This window comes from Temnothorax longispinosus, chromosome 1 (genome assembly GCF_030848805.1).
Source record: "Temnothorax longispinosus isolate EJ_2023e chromosome 1, Tlon_JGU_v1, whole genome shotgun sequence".
Taxonomy (NCBI): domain Eukaryota; kingdom Metazoa; phylum Arthropoda; class Insecta; order Hymenoptera; family Formicidae; genus Temnothorax; species Temnothorax longispinosus.
The window spans coordinates 14,950,904-14,967,468 of record NC_092358.1 but is presented as its reverse complement, the minus strand read 5'-3'; the positions used below and the strand labels follow the sequence as shown (position 1 = coordinate 14,967,468).

The window sequence follows — 16,565 nt, the reverse complement described above, 5'->3', positions numbered from 1 at the left end:
TAGCCCCGGTCTCCCCTACTATTGTATATATTTATTTGCAATCTTTTAAAAATATTTTTGAAAATATTTTTTTGACATAATCTGGCGGACATAAAAACATTTAAAAAATATTTTTGTAAATTATTTTAATTTTTCTAAAAAATATTAAAAAAATATTTTGTGCTGTATGGGTATGGATAAAGTCTGCTCGGTTTTTGCTGTCAATCTGTTCTCAGGTCGAGCGCGCAGGCTCTGCTCGGTTTTTGCTGCCAATCTGCTGCCAGGTTTTGTATGCAGGCTCTGCGCGGTTTCTGTTGGCAATCTGCTTACATTGCCTGTCAGCAGGCTCTGTCGACAGAATACGAGCTTAATGCGGACACAGATGGCTATGGTTTTGGTGTGGGATTTTGATCAAATTTGCTGCCAATCTGCGCGCATTCTGCTAACATTTTGCTATCTGGGTATTTACTTGGTTCGTGCTTTCATGCAGTACTTGTTGGCAAATTCTCTTCCTGGATAGATACTTCTTGAAAAACAGAAAATATATTGTTATTATTTATCAGTTGTAAATAAAAAAACTTGTTATCTAAAAAGAGAAAGATATCCAAATATTTTAACATAGTAATGTAAATAAGTTACAGATTTTAATTTAATGGTATTATGAATTTTAATCATTACTTTGCTGACAATTATTATTTTGTATCATTTCTGTTCGGATTTGAGCAGCTTCTCCAAAACTCCAAATATTGTGGGTATAGCTTTCCATTTTAATTTTTTAGTTTTATCTATTCTTACTTTTTCCCATTGATCGTCATCAAAATGAACCTATGCAAAGAACAAAATAAAAAAATATAAAATATAGAAAAAATGGGTGTGTGTGTGTGTGTGTCAATATACTAATTAAAACATACTTCACACAAACGCGAATCTTTTTTGGGCTGCCAGTTATTACGACCTATATTATTTATCCACACAGTTCGTACTTCGTTCTCTTTTGGAAAGCTACACATTTTAATGTTCTGCGTGGATATATTTTTGCAATTTTTAGCTGCACAATAAGGCATTTTAATACTGCAATAATAAAAGATGATAGATTAATATAACCTCTACACATATGTTACAAATTTAATTGTATTGCTTTGTACAAATTTTATGCATTTATCTATTTATTTTTTAAAACATGTTAATCACAAGAAACACACAAACTCACTTCTCTTTTAACACACTTCGTAAACTTTATAATCATCACAATCTTTTACGCGCACATCTACGGATCATTCTAACCAAGGAAACTTCCGGTTCCATCACATACATGGCGGAACCAATCCGAAATCAGACGGGCGGTGTCCAGACTCTTCTTATAGGGACTGTTATACTTGGGATGGCCGGGGTAACTTATTAACAACACTATACGTAATTGAATACTCGTTCTTTATTCGGACGTTCACTGCTCGCTGTCTCGTGTGTTAACGCTTCCGTCCGTTACTCTAGCAACGCCATCTCACGCTTACTCGCTCACATACATTTTAGGACTTATACATATGTAACATCCTCCCTTTTCTCAGAATAAACGTTTACTTTACAATCTATATTACAGACAATTCTCGTTCCCCGTAACACAACATTATTGTACACACAAAGTTCGTCTTTAATTGCTTTTATCCGCGTACTGGATAATGACTCCCAGTTTCCTGTCGCAATCGCTTGCCTAACTTCACCTAACCACAAATCTTCGCGCGATTCTACTTCCACTTCTTCGATAGACATTGCTCTCGGCACCCTCTCTTTTGCAACCCACGCGATAAACAATTCATCCTCACACTTACTTTTCTCCTCCTCGTTATTACCTATTTTTAATAAACGAGATAACGGATCTGCAATATTACTCTTTCCACTTTCGTATATCACTTTGTATTTGAACATTTGAAGTCTTAGCACCCACCTCTCTATGCGGCTGCATGGCTTTGATCTTGGTGCAAATATACATTCTAAGGCTTTATGGTCTGTGACCAATTCAAACTTAATACCAAAAAGCCAATATTTAAATCTTTCACACGCATAGACAAGTGCTAAAGTTTCTTTTTCCGTCTGTGAATATCTTCTCTCATAATCAGTTAAACTTCGACTCGCAAAGCTTATAATTCGCCATTGTCGATCCTGTTCTTGTGCTAAAACACAACCTATGCCTACCGGGCTAACATCTGCAACTACTCTAGTTCTCGCATCCGGATTATAAATACCTAGCGTTTCTGCATCCGTCAGCTTATCTTTCAGCGTCTGAAATGCGATTTTCTGTGGTTCACCCCACACGAATGGTTCGCTCTTTCGTGTAAGCCTTCTTAAAGGTTCGCTAATTGTCGCCATATTTGGAATAAACGCTGCGCAAAAATTGACCAACCCCAGGAAACTTCTGACTTCTTCTGGCGTTTCGGGTTCTCTGAAGTTCTGTACTGACTCAACTTTCGATCGCATTAATCGGTAACCTGACCCGTTTACTATAAATCCCAAAAATTCAATCTCCTTAACCGCAAAAACGCATTTATTTTTATTAAGTGTCAAGCCCTTCTCTAAGAGTCTATCAAGTACTTTCTGAAGTTTCCGATTATGATCTTCTAAATTCTTTCCATAAACCACAATATCGTCTGCACTATTTATTACACCCTCAAGATCTCGTAAAATCTCTTCCAATGTTTCTTGAAAAATTTCCGGCGCACAGTTTAAACCGAAAACTAACCTCTTAGATCTAAATAGACCACAATCCGTACTAAACGTAGTAATACTTCGCGTATCTTCATCAAGCTCAATTTGATTAAATGCTCCTCGAATATCTAATATTGAGAAACACTTCGCTCCTCTTACTTTATCAAGTAGTTCTACAAATACAGGTAACGGGCTTCGTTGACGAGTTATTGCCTCGTTTACTTCACGTAAATCTAAACAAAGCACTATTTCTCCCGACCTTTTAACTATCGGTACTATTGAAGATACCCAGGGCGTCGGCCCTTTTACTCTTTCAATAATATCATCACGTAACAATTTCTCTATCTCTTGTTTAACCAAATCACGCATTTTATAAGGCAATCTTCTTCGCGGTTGAGCAACTGGTTTCACCGAACTATTTATCGGAATTTTAAGCTGAAAATCTTTCAATTTCCCTATACCCTCGAAGAGTCTATTATCTAACTTAACGTCGCATTTAATATTCTCAATCTGATTAATCTGCAAGTGTACTCCGACATCTAAAATACTTAACTCTTTTGCCGTTTGAACACCTAAGAGCGGTTGTCCTTCACCTCAGAATACTTTAAAAATTGCTCGTGCGATTTTATTGCCGATCTTTATCTCACAATCAAATTCACCGAAAATCTCTAATCTGTCTTTTTTTCCGTATGGAAATGCGGTCTTATTAACCTTACGCAATATACACTTTATTCCTTTCGACTTTAATGATTCCCATGTATTTTCGTCCATAATATTACATCGAGATCCCAAATCAACTAAAAGATCGATTTCTATTCCCCCTACAGTCGCTGATATTACCTCTCCGTGTTCTAATATACATATCTTATCTCTTAAGGCAAACGCATATTCGTCGTCGTCTCTGTCAGCGGCGTCGCCATATCTAGCTGCTTCACCGTAGTTGACTTTCTTTCCTCCTTGTTGGCGCTGCTGTTCGTCTTAACTTCCTTCTTGTCCCGCTTGTCCGAACCGTCGCCATGTTTGTCTGCTCGATCTCGATATGTTCTGCACATCGCTGCGAAATGACCCTTTTTACAGTACTTCGTACACTCCTTGTTTCTATCCGGACACTTCTCGTCTGATTGTGCATGTCCTCGATAACCACATCTGTAGCACTTGATACCACTGGAACTGGAACTGTCTGATTTTCCTCGTGCGTTCTCCCTTTTTGTTGTAATTCGTGCTACTACGTTATTTCCTATAGCCTTTGTCTGAACCGATGCTGTCTCGAACGCCTGTGCAATTTCCATCGCCTCTTTTAACTCGATGTCACCTTTTTCTAATATACGCTTCCTCACTTCCATTGAACGACCTTTCTCAATAATTTGATCGCAAATTTCTGTGTCCATAGAAGCGAATTTGCAATACTTTGCTTGCTGACGCAACCGTGTTACAAATTGACCGACCGTTTCGTCTTCTTTCTGCGCCATATTTCTAAAAAGGTGTCGCTCGTACGTCGTGTTCAATTTTGGCCTGAAGTAATCCGTTAGCACTTTCTTAGTCTTTTCGTATGGATCCTCGTTTCCTATCACCACGTCGCAGTCTGGAATAGCGTAGAATATGTCTTGTAGATCCATCCCGTCATGATGTAAAAGCATAGCTTTCTTCCTCTGCGTCTCGGTTATATTTTTACTCAGCAGAAAAAGCTCGAAGCCTCTGAGCCATCTCTCCCATCTCGGATATATGCCGTGTTGATCCTCGTTCGGATTAAACGCTGCAATACTCGACTCGCCTGCCATGACGTCGTCCTTATTAGTTTTTCCTCGGTAAATCGTTTTTCCTCGTCGCCAATGTTATACTTGGGATGGCCGGGGTAACTTATTAACAACACTATACGTAATTGAATACTCGTTCTTTATTCGGACGTTCACTGCTCGCTGTCTCGTGTGTTAACGCTTCCGTCCGTTACTCTAGCAACGCCATCTCACGCTTACTCGCTCACATACATTTTAGGGCTTATACATATGTAACAGGGACTCTAAGAATTTCCAACGTGACGGAAACTCTGTGTCTATTGTCTGTGTCACTGTTTATTCTGCATTTATACATGATTTCTGATTTCTATTCCCTGTTCCGCCTGTTGCCTGGCATTGTGCAAGGGGCTTATTCGTCATGGGTAGCGACTGTGTTTTTACACGACTTGAAGGGTTCTGTTCGGGGCCGCTAGGTAAGCGCAACAGTCGAACTGTTGCGCTTACCTAGCGGCCCCGAACAAAACCCTTCAAATCGTGTAAAAACACAGTCGCTATACCCATGACGAATAATTGGTTACGTGGTTACACCGACGTATAGTTGGCAAACAAATTAAAAATTATTTAAAATTATCTTATCCAATCGTTTGGAAATCATTTGGAGATATTTGAAAAAAACTTTTCAGAGTTTGGAAAACCATACAATAATCACAATTAATTAAAATCAATTAAGCGTATAATTAGCAGAAAGTGTCTAAAAAATATTTTTTTTAATCCAATATATTGCTCTAGAATCATTTAGATAAAGTGTCGATATAATTTTCATTATTTAGAAAACAACTCTATTCTATTAAAAATTAATTAAAGGTCAATATTTCGTTTTAATGTTTTCATTATATAGTGCAATAAAGTGCACATACTTTTCTATGTATGTTTTATTGGTAGACAGGCTGTGTTTCGATATTGACTGTAAGTACTGAAAATTTATAATGTTATATACGTCATCACTTTTTCAGTACTTTATAGTCTATACTAGACTACGTCGGCTTGGAGTCGGTTACTCCAGTGTTACTCTAATTCATTTTGGAGTAAAATTAATTAGCACGAAGATCCAGCTATGACCGATAACGGCTTTACTTATTTAATTTGTTGTTTTCATGTATCGGTCGATATTCTATATTCTGTTTTAAAAATAATTATCTACACTATATACGGTACTGCTTCAGGGACACAAGGAGGAGACTGGTGTGAACAGCGCTGAAGCAGTACCGTAGTGTAGATAATTATTTGTAAAACAATATAGAATATCGACCGATACATGAAAACAACAAATTAAATAAGTAAAGCCGTCATCGGTCATAGCTGGATCTTCGTGCTAATTAATTTTACTCCAAATTGGATTGGAGTAACACTGGAGTAACCGACTCCAACCTGACGTAGTCTAGTATAGACTATAAAGTACTGAAAAAGTGATGACGTATGTAACATTATAAATTTTCAGTACTTACAGTCAATATCGAAACACAGCCTGTCTACCAATAAAACATACATAGAAAAGTATGTGCATTTTATTGCACTATAGTGCAGACATTAAAACGAAATATTGACCTTTAATTAATTTTTATTAGAATAGAGTTGTTTTCTAAATAATGAAAATTATATCGACACTTTATCTAAATAATTCTGGAGCGATTGGATTAAAAAAAAATATTTTTTAGACACTTTCTGCTAATTACGCTTAATTGATTTTAATTAATTGTGATTATTGTATGGTTTTCCAAACTCTGAAAAGTTTTTTCCAAATATCTCTAAATGATTTCCAAACGATTGGATAAGATAATTTTCAATAATTTTTAATTTTTTTGCCAACTATACGGTCGTGGTTACGCGTTACGCGGAAAATACATGCCATGTGACTTCAGCCTAAGTCTTAAGCCGGTTCTACAATAAATACATGCCATGTGACTTCAGCCTAAGTCTTAAGCCGGTTCTACAATACGTTGCAAACGATAGCAACTGCTAGTTGAAAAGTGTTAAGGTGCCATTTCATGGTAGCGACAAGCGACGAGCGACATGTTTTTTGTCGCATTTGTAGTTCGATTTTTTTAACTTTAGGCGACAACTTTCAATTTGGTTCTTGTAGCCGATTTTCCGTATTTTTAATAAAATAAAAGTGGTAGTGAAATGGAAGAAAACGGTGAAAATTTAGAGGTAAGTAGTAAATGTAAGTAATTACAGTTTTGTCTATTGAAAGTCAAGAATTGTTGATATGTATAACTTATAACCCTGATATTTATAACTATTGTCAATATTTATAACTATGAATAACCTAAAAAATAACATTACACCAACATTATTTTGGCTTTACGCGAGACTTAAACATGTGTCTATCTTTATCTTTCTTCCTACAATCGGTCCTAGATGCTATATTAATTTTAATTTATTTTTTGATAATAAAGACATACAAATTATAAAAACAAAATAATCTTAATTTTAAAACATGAATTTATAAATCATATAATTTTGTGCCTAACTAAAAAACTGTATGTATATAGGAAGTGTATGTTTGCGCTGTATGCGAAACAATAATCGGAAGCTCGGATATCTACAGCCATGGTTGCTTTCAAGGATATCCAGAAGTGTACGTTGATAAGAACCATTATGTATACCCTCAGTGTGGTAAGTGATATTCTCGTGCTATTGTTATTAATGCTTTCTCATGTAAAGTGATCAAAGATTGTTTATTTGCTTCAAATATTAATAACATTTTATAGATAATTTAATTCTTTGTAAGTAATATATTGTATATCACATAAAAAATAATTGGTTTCTTATAATAAAGTTATGTCTCTTTTCCTGTATTTTCTCTCTAATTAATTTGTTGAAAAAGACTAAAAAGTGTTTTTGTTATATTTGATGGCTAACATAATTCTTATTGTATTTCTATAGAGGATCTATCCATTGTCAGGCGAAGTGACGTTAATGGCAGTGAAGAAATTGTCACAGAACCATCAACAAGTTTATCAAATAGCCAGTTACCACAACACTTAAATACGGAAGAGCAACTCATTCATCTCATTCATGAAAGAGAACCTCTATGGAATTTGAGAAGTCCTCTTGAAAAGCGGAGTAAAGAAAATAAAGAAAAACTGTGGGAAGAAGTTGCAGCTGCCATTGGACCTGGTAACACTGTGGCTGCTTTAAAAAAAAAATGGAAAAACCTTTGTGATTCATATAGAAGGTTTGTAAACAGTGAGAAAGGTACAAGTGGTTCAGCAGCTAAGAAGAAAAAGCGATGGATATATAGCGATATTATGTCTTTTATGAGTGATGTGAATCTTCAGGACAAATCTACAGATTCAAATATGCAAGATGCAATGATGTCAGAGAGTAACGATTCCACAAGTTCATGTCACAATCCTCCATTGGAAGAAGTATTGTCAACCGATGACGAGATTGCTTCATCTACCGTGCCACGTACACGAAAAAATACCAGAAACTCAGATATGGAGATAGCTGATAAGGTGGTGCAAGCCATCACAAATAGTACTCCTACAAATATCTTTAAATTTCCGGATATACCAGCTCCACCTTTGACAAAAACTCCAGAATCATCAGATGCTGCTTTTGGAATGTTTATCCAGTGCTCGCTTAGAGAAATTAAAGATGAACGTGATCGAGCAAATGTTAAGAAAGCTTTGATGAATACATTATTTGCTGAATTAGAAAAAATAGCAGAGCGATGTTAATATACGTATATTTAAATAGTATAGTTGGTATGTGCATTCAGATTCCGTACTTAAAGTATTATATTCTTTTATAAGTAGTATAGTTGGTATGTACATTCAGATTCCGTACTTTAAGTTTTATATTCTTCTATAAGCAGTAATAAATAATTTTGTTTAATTGTAATTTAATTGTTATTTTTTTCCCAGGGGTGTCGTTCTTCAGTTCAAGGTAATATTAAATAAAAAAAACTAAATACTAAATACATTAAATACTTTGCGTTTAGAATTTTTATTTTTATCGATTTGTTAAAAAAATATAAATATTCAAAGTTGATATTTTTTTAAAACAATAAATGCAGTTAGATAGAATTTAAAAGTATGATTGTATTAGTGAGTGTCTGTATATAAACGTTTTTATGTTTCGAGAAGTCACTGACAAAAATAAAATACTCGGCCATTAAATATATCAAACTAAATATATCACTTTTTGTACTTACTATCGGACTATACTTTTAGCTCCGATTGTCACAAGTGAACTACCTTAATAAGTAAATAGAAAGTATAATTTTTATTTTATTTTACAAATGATCGTATTGCCAATTCACAGCTCCTTCATTGTTAAAATAAGAAGTAAACTCCTCTCTGATTTGAATGGCTGTATGAGTGGCATTATTTGATCCCATTCGGTTAATATCTATTAATCTTCCGTGTTCTTCATTTCTTCGAGTACTATTGATAATTGAATCATAACAATGTTCTTGATTGAACAACTCTTCAGAAACATACGATACTTCTGGGGAATTGTCTAAATCATGTTGTCGCAACCAGTTGTGAAGAACTACAGTAGCTTTAACCATTTTTACAACGTTAGAATCGCTAGCTATTATTGGTTTCCGAAAAATACGCCATTTAGCAACTAATATGCCAAAAGTATTTTCAATTACTCGTCTGGCACGACTAAGGCGATAATTAAAAATACGTTTTGGCAATTCAGTTGATTGCTTTCCAGGATAATTAAGGACGAAGAAGATATGTTTTTAAAGGGAAAGCTTCATCGCCAACTATGCAATAAGGTAGAGGCGTTGCTCTTACATCACTTATGGGCGTTGAATCTGGAATATTCATTTTGTTCCCTTCTAATTTTTGTCCCAGCAACGAATCTTTAAAAATTCCACCATCACTTCTCCTTCCGTACGCTCCAATGTCAACAAAAGTAAATATATAATTGGCATTACACATTGCCAATAAAACAAGGCTGTGACTATTTTTGTAGTTAAAATACATTGAGCCAGCCTTATTTGGGCACTAAAAAATATTGATATTTATTATTAGCATTTGTAAATTAATGTAAATAATGTAATTAATATAATAATGTATTAATAATGGTCATACTTGTATAACCACATGCTTTCCATCGATGGCTCCTATGCAATGTGGAAAATTCCACTTTTCTTTAAAATCTTTTTCTATAGCGAACCACTGTTCTTTTTTTAAGGAGGTTGAAGCGATCCAGTTGAGTCAATTGACGGTTTAGAAAAAAGTTTTTTATTAGGTCATTAAAAAATCTGTATTAGGTATCATTTTATTCTCCATACGCTGCTATTGCATAAAACGTATAGTAAAAGTATCATATTATGCATCTTTATATTTTAATTAGCTAAAAACGAAACACTTTTTTGCCAATGCCAACTTGAAAACTTGTAGTATTGCTAATTATTTCAATATAAAATTGGCATGAATATATGTTTTGCCGTTGATAGAATGAAATAATGATTCTTACTGGTAGCTCTCTTGACAATTATATAAGCTATCGATTTTTTAATAACTTTCCGTCGATTATATTAAATACGATTGAAACTTGGCAACGTTTCACTTTTATGGGGTTGGTAGCAGTACTCGCCTCTGTGTTGAGCCACGTAACGGCAGTTGCTAAACGTAAACATGCCGGTGAATTTTCTGTCATTCTGGATAAGAGGTTAGGTGCCCGCGTTTTGGCTATACCCAAATCCTGTCGGTATGTGCACGTTCTTGGTTCTCTTCCGTGCTGTGTCTACTATTTTGTAGTAATGTCAACGATTTTAGGGTTCTCTTTTATGTTATGTTCACAATTTTTTTGTTTTCTTCCGTTAGATTCATGATTTTTTGGTTTTATTTCCAAAGAGAATCAAAAAATCGTGGACATAGCACGGAAGAGAACCACAAAAATGTGCACATACCGACAGGATTCGGGTACAGCCAAAACGCGGGCGACGCTGCGTTGCCACATCTACCTACTCGCGAACTATCAACTGCTATTTCAGTCTAATTTCGATCGCTTTAACTTGTAATATATTTGTTATTAGATGGTGAATACGTGTTTTCTTGCGTTCTAAATGTTCGCATTAATTTACTGTACGCGTAGGCACGTTTTTTGAGCGTTTATATAGACTAGATATTAAAGAAAATTGGGATCAATCATCGCCGTCAACGCTTTCTCCATCTAACCCCATGTAAAACGACGCATTTTTGGAAATTAATATCTCAGCTTCTGGATGGTCAATAAATCTGAAATAATTCTCACACATGCGGTAGATCCTATACTATCATATATATTTTTTACAAACTAAAATCTAGAGTTGACCAAACTGCTTCAACCTCCTTAATTCAGCTGGCATGCACAACGGTTGCAGTTTCTTCCACAAAACAGCACATGTTGTATTAATGATGTTGCTTGCTGTTGTTACGCCAACCAAGTACTGATAATGCATTGATGTCATTGAATCTCCAGAGGCCAGAAATCTGAGCAACATTAAATGTATATACAATTAATTTGTATCAGTAATTTAATATCATAAATTTACATTTAAACAACATTTGACATATACTACTACTAATGTACATACCTCAAAGTTAAAGCTAATCTCTGTGCAGGTGGTATGGGTTTTCTGATGCAGTTTTGCTTTTTTAAATCCTCTCCAACTAAAGTTAACAATTCTTCCATTTTTGTTGAAGACATCCTGAAATAATTATAAAATCCTAGATGTTCCAATTGAAGTGATGGCAGTATTGCCTTAAAAAAACCATGCTTCTCTCGTTGTGAGCATATTGGAGACACCCAAAAGCGTTTTCTTGAGTAACTTCTCTTTTTTTTTCAAAAAAACGTACTCCGCTACATGAGCTAATTTTTGTTTGTGTGCATTGGCACATTGTTGCGCAATTATTTGAGCACATTCAAATTGACAATTTAAATAATACGTGTACCAATTGCTCCAATTATTATCCAACATGTTTCTTTTAAACAGAGCAAAGTTGATAGACGTCAACAGTTTCTTTCACAATATTTATAATTTTAATACACTGACAGCTGTTATTCGTCGCAAACGTCGCTCGTCATGTGGTCGCTACCGTCGCTTGTCGCTTGTCGCTGTTGTCGTTCGTCGCTTGTCGCTACCATGAAAAGGTACCTTTATTTCCACGTCGCGCTTGTCAATTGCGGTTGTCAAAAAAGAGTTGGCAAACTTTTAATTTTTTTGGCAACAATAAAGGCCATTGCACACAAAATGCATAGCCCGTGTCCAGCCGAACCTCCGCTAGCTAAGCCGCTAGGTAGCAATTGAATGTGATTCGTTCTTTCCTTTGGATCCAACCATTCATACTTAATTGCTACCCAGTGACCTAGAAATCAGAGATGCGACATTGAAGGGGCATAGCCTGATTGGTTGTCTAAATCACGTGATAATAACGCCATGTTGGTTCCGCACTGCATGTGATTGACATCGGTAGTGAAATATGTATAATGCACATTTGTATATATTAATGGTAGTTTATTAGTGTTTATAATTTACATTGTAACGTTTGCGTTTTCTCGCTCGGAATTCGCTCGCCAGGCCAGGGTGAGAAAACGTGGAAACACTGGTTAGTTTTACATAAAGCTATTTATTCTCACTATTTACAATACAGTTTGATGGAGGGCGTGAGTGTCAGTGCGTGTGTGTGTGTTGCTCCGCTGAGCCGCAGTGTATGTGCCGGGTTGAGGCGCGGTCGGACAGAGATGGACTCGCGGACAGGCGCGGAGGCGCGGTTGCCTGACGGATTCGCGGGCAAGTACGGAGGTACGGTTGCCTTACGGATTCGCGGGCAAGTACGGAGGCACGGGTGTCTTACGAATTCGCGGGCAGGTAGGTCGGTCAGGAGCTCAGTCGGGAGCGCCCAACTGAGCGGCCCGTACACCGGGAGCGCCCGGCTTGAAGACGGGAGCGCCCGTCTTCCGTACGGCGGAAGAGGTCGGGAGCGCCCGACCCAGAGGCAGGAAAGGGCAGGTAATACCAACCGGGAGCACCCAGCTGGGGAGGCCCGTACCCTGGGAGCGCCCAGGTGAGAACGGGAGCACCCGTTCTTTGTACGGAGGAAGTCGTTGGGAGCGCTCAACGTGGTGAAGCGGTCTCGGAGAGCGGTCGTGTCGGGAACAGGAGTCGGACAGGACTGGTGACTCGAGTCGGCTCGAGTCCCCTATTTATACCCCGAGTGCGGGCGGTGGGGGCTGTCCCACCGCTGGGGCTGCCCCAACGCTCGGCCGCCCTACCGCTCGGGCACAGGAGCGCACGCTGAACATGTGCTTGGTGGCCGCCAGGGCCGTAGCGCTAGTGACGAATACGCGTATCGTCTCAACACTTTTGTGCAATACATTATTATTATTATGGTGTAAGTATTCCTATTTGTGTCCATATTTATTATCAGAAGTAAACTTAATCTAACCTCTAATAGCACATGATGTCATTTTCTCTCTAATATCATATGAATATACATACTTAGAATGTATTGAAAATAGAGTCCTTATGTAAGACTCTAACTGAGAATAGACTTAATTTACTAAAAACATCTGTAATATTCTCTACATTTGCGATATTTTCCGAATAATCTCAAAATCTACATGTGCTGTTAACGACCTGACTTTTCTTTCAAAGCTATATTATTGAACTTGATCCTTTCTTTTGAGAATATTTTTTTATTATACAGAATAAAGTGCTGTGGATCTGGTTGTGCAAATATATTTAAAAAGCATCGGAAACTCGAAGGAGATGAAAATTACCCATATGTTTCATTCCATCGTTTTCCTAAAAATGTTGAGGTACAAACTGCTTGGATATTTAATGTGAGAAAAATTAACCCTCAGGGTACGGACTGGGTTAGCGTAACCCGAGCGAATTTTGAAAGTAGCGCCATTTCAAAGGAAGTGAATGAGGGGGGTCCGTACCGGGGGGGAAAAATCTTTGAGGTAGCTACTATGTGAGCGCCAAGGGGCAGCGTCAGTCTACGCTTGGTGCTCAAGTTATACGATTTTGAAAATTGAACTCGGGTAGTCTACACCCAGTCCGTACGGAACGTTACAAAATTCGTGTTTTTCAAACAAAAAAAATTTGTGTTTTTCGAGTATTTGCTGCAGTAGAGTATTCTGGTATGTATAATTTACTATTTTTAATATACTTTTGTGCATTCTAACCTCAAAATGATGCTCTGTACTCTGTAGCATACCAGCATAACGTATCCGTGCATGCAATTTTTGTTATTTATTAATATTATACTAATCAACAACATCCAAAAGAACTATTTTTACTTTAAGATATTTTTTTTGCGTTATTACGATAAATCAAGCAAGTAACGTTATATTACTATCGCAAAAAAACGGGTATTTTCATAGTTCAAAAAAAATATACTTTTTGAAATAGATCAAAAAACGAATTCAGCCATTTCAAAGAACAACTTTTTAGCTTTCAAACGCGACTTAAAAAATGTCGATATCTTTTTTTTCATAAAGTTATGCAATTTAAAAGAAAAAATGAATTTTTATGAAAATTTTTTGAGAATGGTTTACATTTTTAAATGTATCTTTGTTTAAACAAATAATGTAATAAATCTATCAACGCCATTGTATTTTTGAAAAAATTTCCGATCCAAAGAAAAAAAAATTGTTTCAATTGATAAGTTACAGCCCGATATACAGTCAATCAAAGTCGCCGGGTTAGGCTAACCCATGTCCGTACGGAACGTAACTTTTTTATAGTCCGTACCCTGAGGGTTAATGGGTGTACTTGGCAGCCTATAAATTCGTCACGTGTGTGCTCTGTAAGTTAGAACTTAGCTAAAATTTTTGATAAAATTTGATTATTCCATAATAGCGTATTATATTTTTCTAGGAGCACTTTGATTATTCCTCTTGGAAGAAAAATAGAGAAGAGGAGAAAAGGAAACTTAAATTCCAAGCAGTTCCTTCTATTTTTAATAATCTTTCACAGATATCTCAAAATGATCACAATTATTCACGAATGTCAATAGTGAAAGATATTACTAACAGTTCTAGATTGAAAAAACGAAAGATTGATAGACATGAATTGCATTCATCTGTTCATGATCATATGTATGCAAGTAAAGCTGTCTCCAGTGATAGAAATTTATTTATATTTGATGCCTGCACATCTGTAAGTTATTTTCTGCTTTTAGATTTTTTTTTATATCTTGCCTTTGAATTCTTTCATGTTCACTGTAGTAAAAATAAAAAGAATTTCTGCTAATTAATACAAATTATTATCTCTTTAGATAAAGAAAACTTCAGTATCTACGGTAAAAGAAGTTACAGCAAATAATATACCAAATATAGAAACTGAATCAGATTTCGTTGATAATGGAAACTCTAATATTGCATTAAATGATTCTGTACTTACAAATTCTGGTACTATTGTACAAAGTAATAATACTTCGAATATTTTTTCGGAAATGATGGTTGAAAATGCTATAACTGCTCAAACTGTGAAAGAGCAAAATATTGATATTAAAGCTACGTCTTTAAAAATGGAAAATGAGCAACTTAAAAAAGAATTGTCAAGGATTCAGAAAATCGCTGATAAGATACTTAAACAAAATGAGACGCTACGCAAGAGTAATAAAAAATTACGTCGAGAAAACGAAAGTTTGACAAATCTCCAGAAGAAAACTCCAGAAAATCACATATCGAAAATATTAAATAAAGATCAAATAAAGGCAATCAAGAGGAAAAATTGTCAAGATTTACCATGGGACACAAAAACTTTGAAAAAGGCTTTAATTTTAAAAGTAAAATGTGGCTCATCAGATACAGAGAAATAAGGACATGATAAAGCAGAGCACTGTCGGGCTATTAAAACTAAAACAATAATAAATTTATTAGTAGGTAAGCTAGGCCGGTTCTACCCCAACCTGTGGGATCTGAGGGGGGGTGAGGGGCGGGGAGGAACCGCGGGCGGGGGGAACCGCGTTTTTCGGGCGCCACGGGGAGGGGGAGAGGGGAACCGCGTTTTCCGGGCGTCGCGGGGGAGGAGGAAGGGGGAACCGCGTTTTTCGGGCGCCGCGGGGTGAGGGGACCCGCGTTCGCGTTCTCCGGCGCCGCGTTTTCGGGCGCCGCGGGGCGAGGAGACCCGCGTTCGCGTTTCGCCGCGTCGCGGAGTCCGCGTGACGTCACACGGCACGCTCGCGTTATCTCCCCCTCGTAGATGTTTCCCCCCGTCCCCCCCGTTCGCGCTCACAATCGCGAATCTTTTCTTCGCCAACGATATTTAATTGTTTAGATCTTCGCGATATTTAATTTTTAATATTACATTTAAGTAAACGATAAACGAAGACAGCTTTATGACAGGGAATGGGATAAACGGTAAATGACGAGGAAAAATAATAATTAAAACTTTTTTATCATATTATATGCATTTATTTATCATGTAGCGCATCATTATACACAATAGTATCAGCAGCATACGCCAACAGTTTGCAATCAATAATCGAATTTTCATCATAAACTTCACGCAAGATTTTAACTGCATTACATTTATCGGTGATACAATTTTGGCGTAAAATTGTTACAAACTGTTTAAATTTTTTACTTACGCCATGAACATTTTGACATAGTTGAAAATACACATTTTCGACGCAATGTTCTAGTTCGAACAGGAACAGTACGGTTGACGGTTTCATGTACAGGCTGGTGTCGCACGATGTCAACTTTACAATATCTGCGTCACGTATTTTAACGAGTTCCAAATCTCGAAACGCTAGCAATGATGGCTCCGATGACTGCACGAGTCGCTGAATATCTGCACGTTTTTCGATGAATGTCACCCACGTTGTATGAGGCAGAATTATCCGATTGCCTCGGTTATCGCCAATAAGTATATCCACAGAGGACATAGGTCCCGCGTTGATTCCAACATCCAAAAATTTATACGCTGTCGATGTCATGGCAAATCTCCTTCCTAAAATACGTGGCGTGTAGCAGGGTTTATCAAAACTGAAAAAAAGTACAATTACGTTTATAAAAGTTTTTTGCACAAATATATACGAAAATTAGCGGTACTTACTCATTGTGCTGTTTCTCGCACGTTTCATCCTGAATCGGAACGTAGTAATTCGCACCGTGAGTGTTCAT

The 16,565-nt window shown here is 36.7% G+C and overlaps 2 protein-coding genes across 2 annotated transcripts; both read right to left on the bottom strand.

Moving 5' to 3' along the window:
- Positions 1-3,551: 3,551 nt before the first annotated feature.
- Positions 3,552-4,457, bottom strand: LOC139808553 (uncharacterized). The gene has a single exon (XM_071770705.1). The coding sequence runs from the start codon at positions 4,455-4,457 to the stop codon at positions 3,552-3,554; it is 906 nt and encodes a 301-aa protein (XP_071626806.1).
- Positions 4,458-8,937: 4,480 nt separating this feature from the next.
- Positions 8,938-16,565, bottom strand: LOC139808491 (uncharacterized). The gene is made up of 6 exons (XM_071770578.1): positions 16,498-16,565; positions 16,059-16,427; positions 11,020-11,262; positions 10,796-10,915; positions 9,539-9,635; positions 8,938-9,442 (listed from the first exon to the last, which is right to left on the bottom strand). The coding sequence occupies exons 1-6, from the start codon at positions 16,563-16,565 to the stop codon at positions 9,152-9,154; spliced, it is 1,188 nt and encodes a 395-aa protein (XP_071626679.1). The 3' UTR covers positions 8,938-9,151.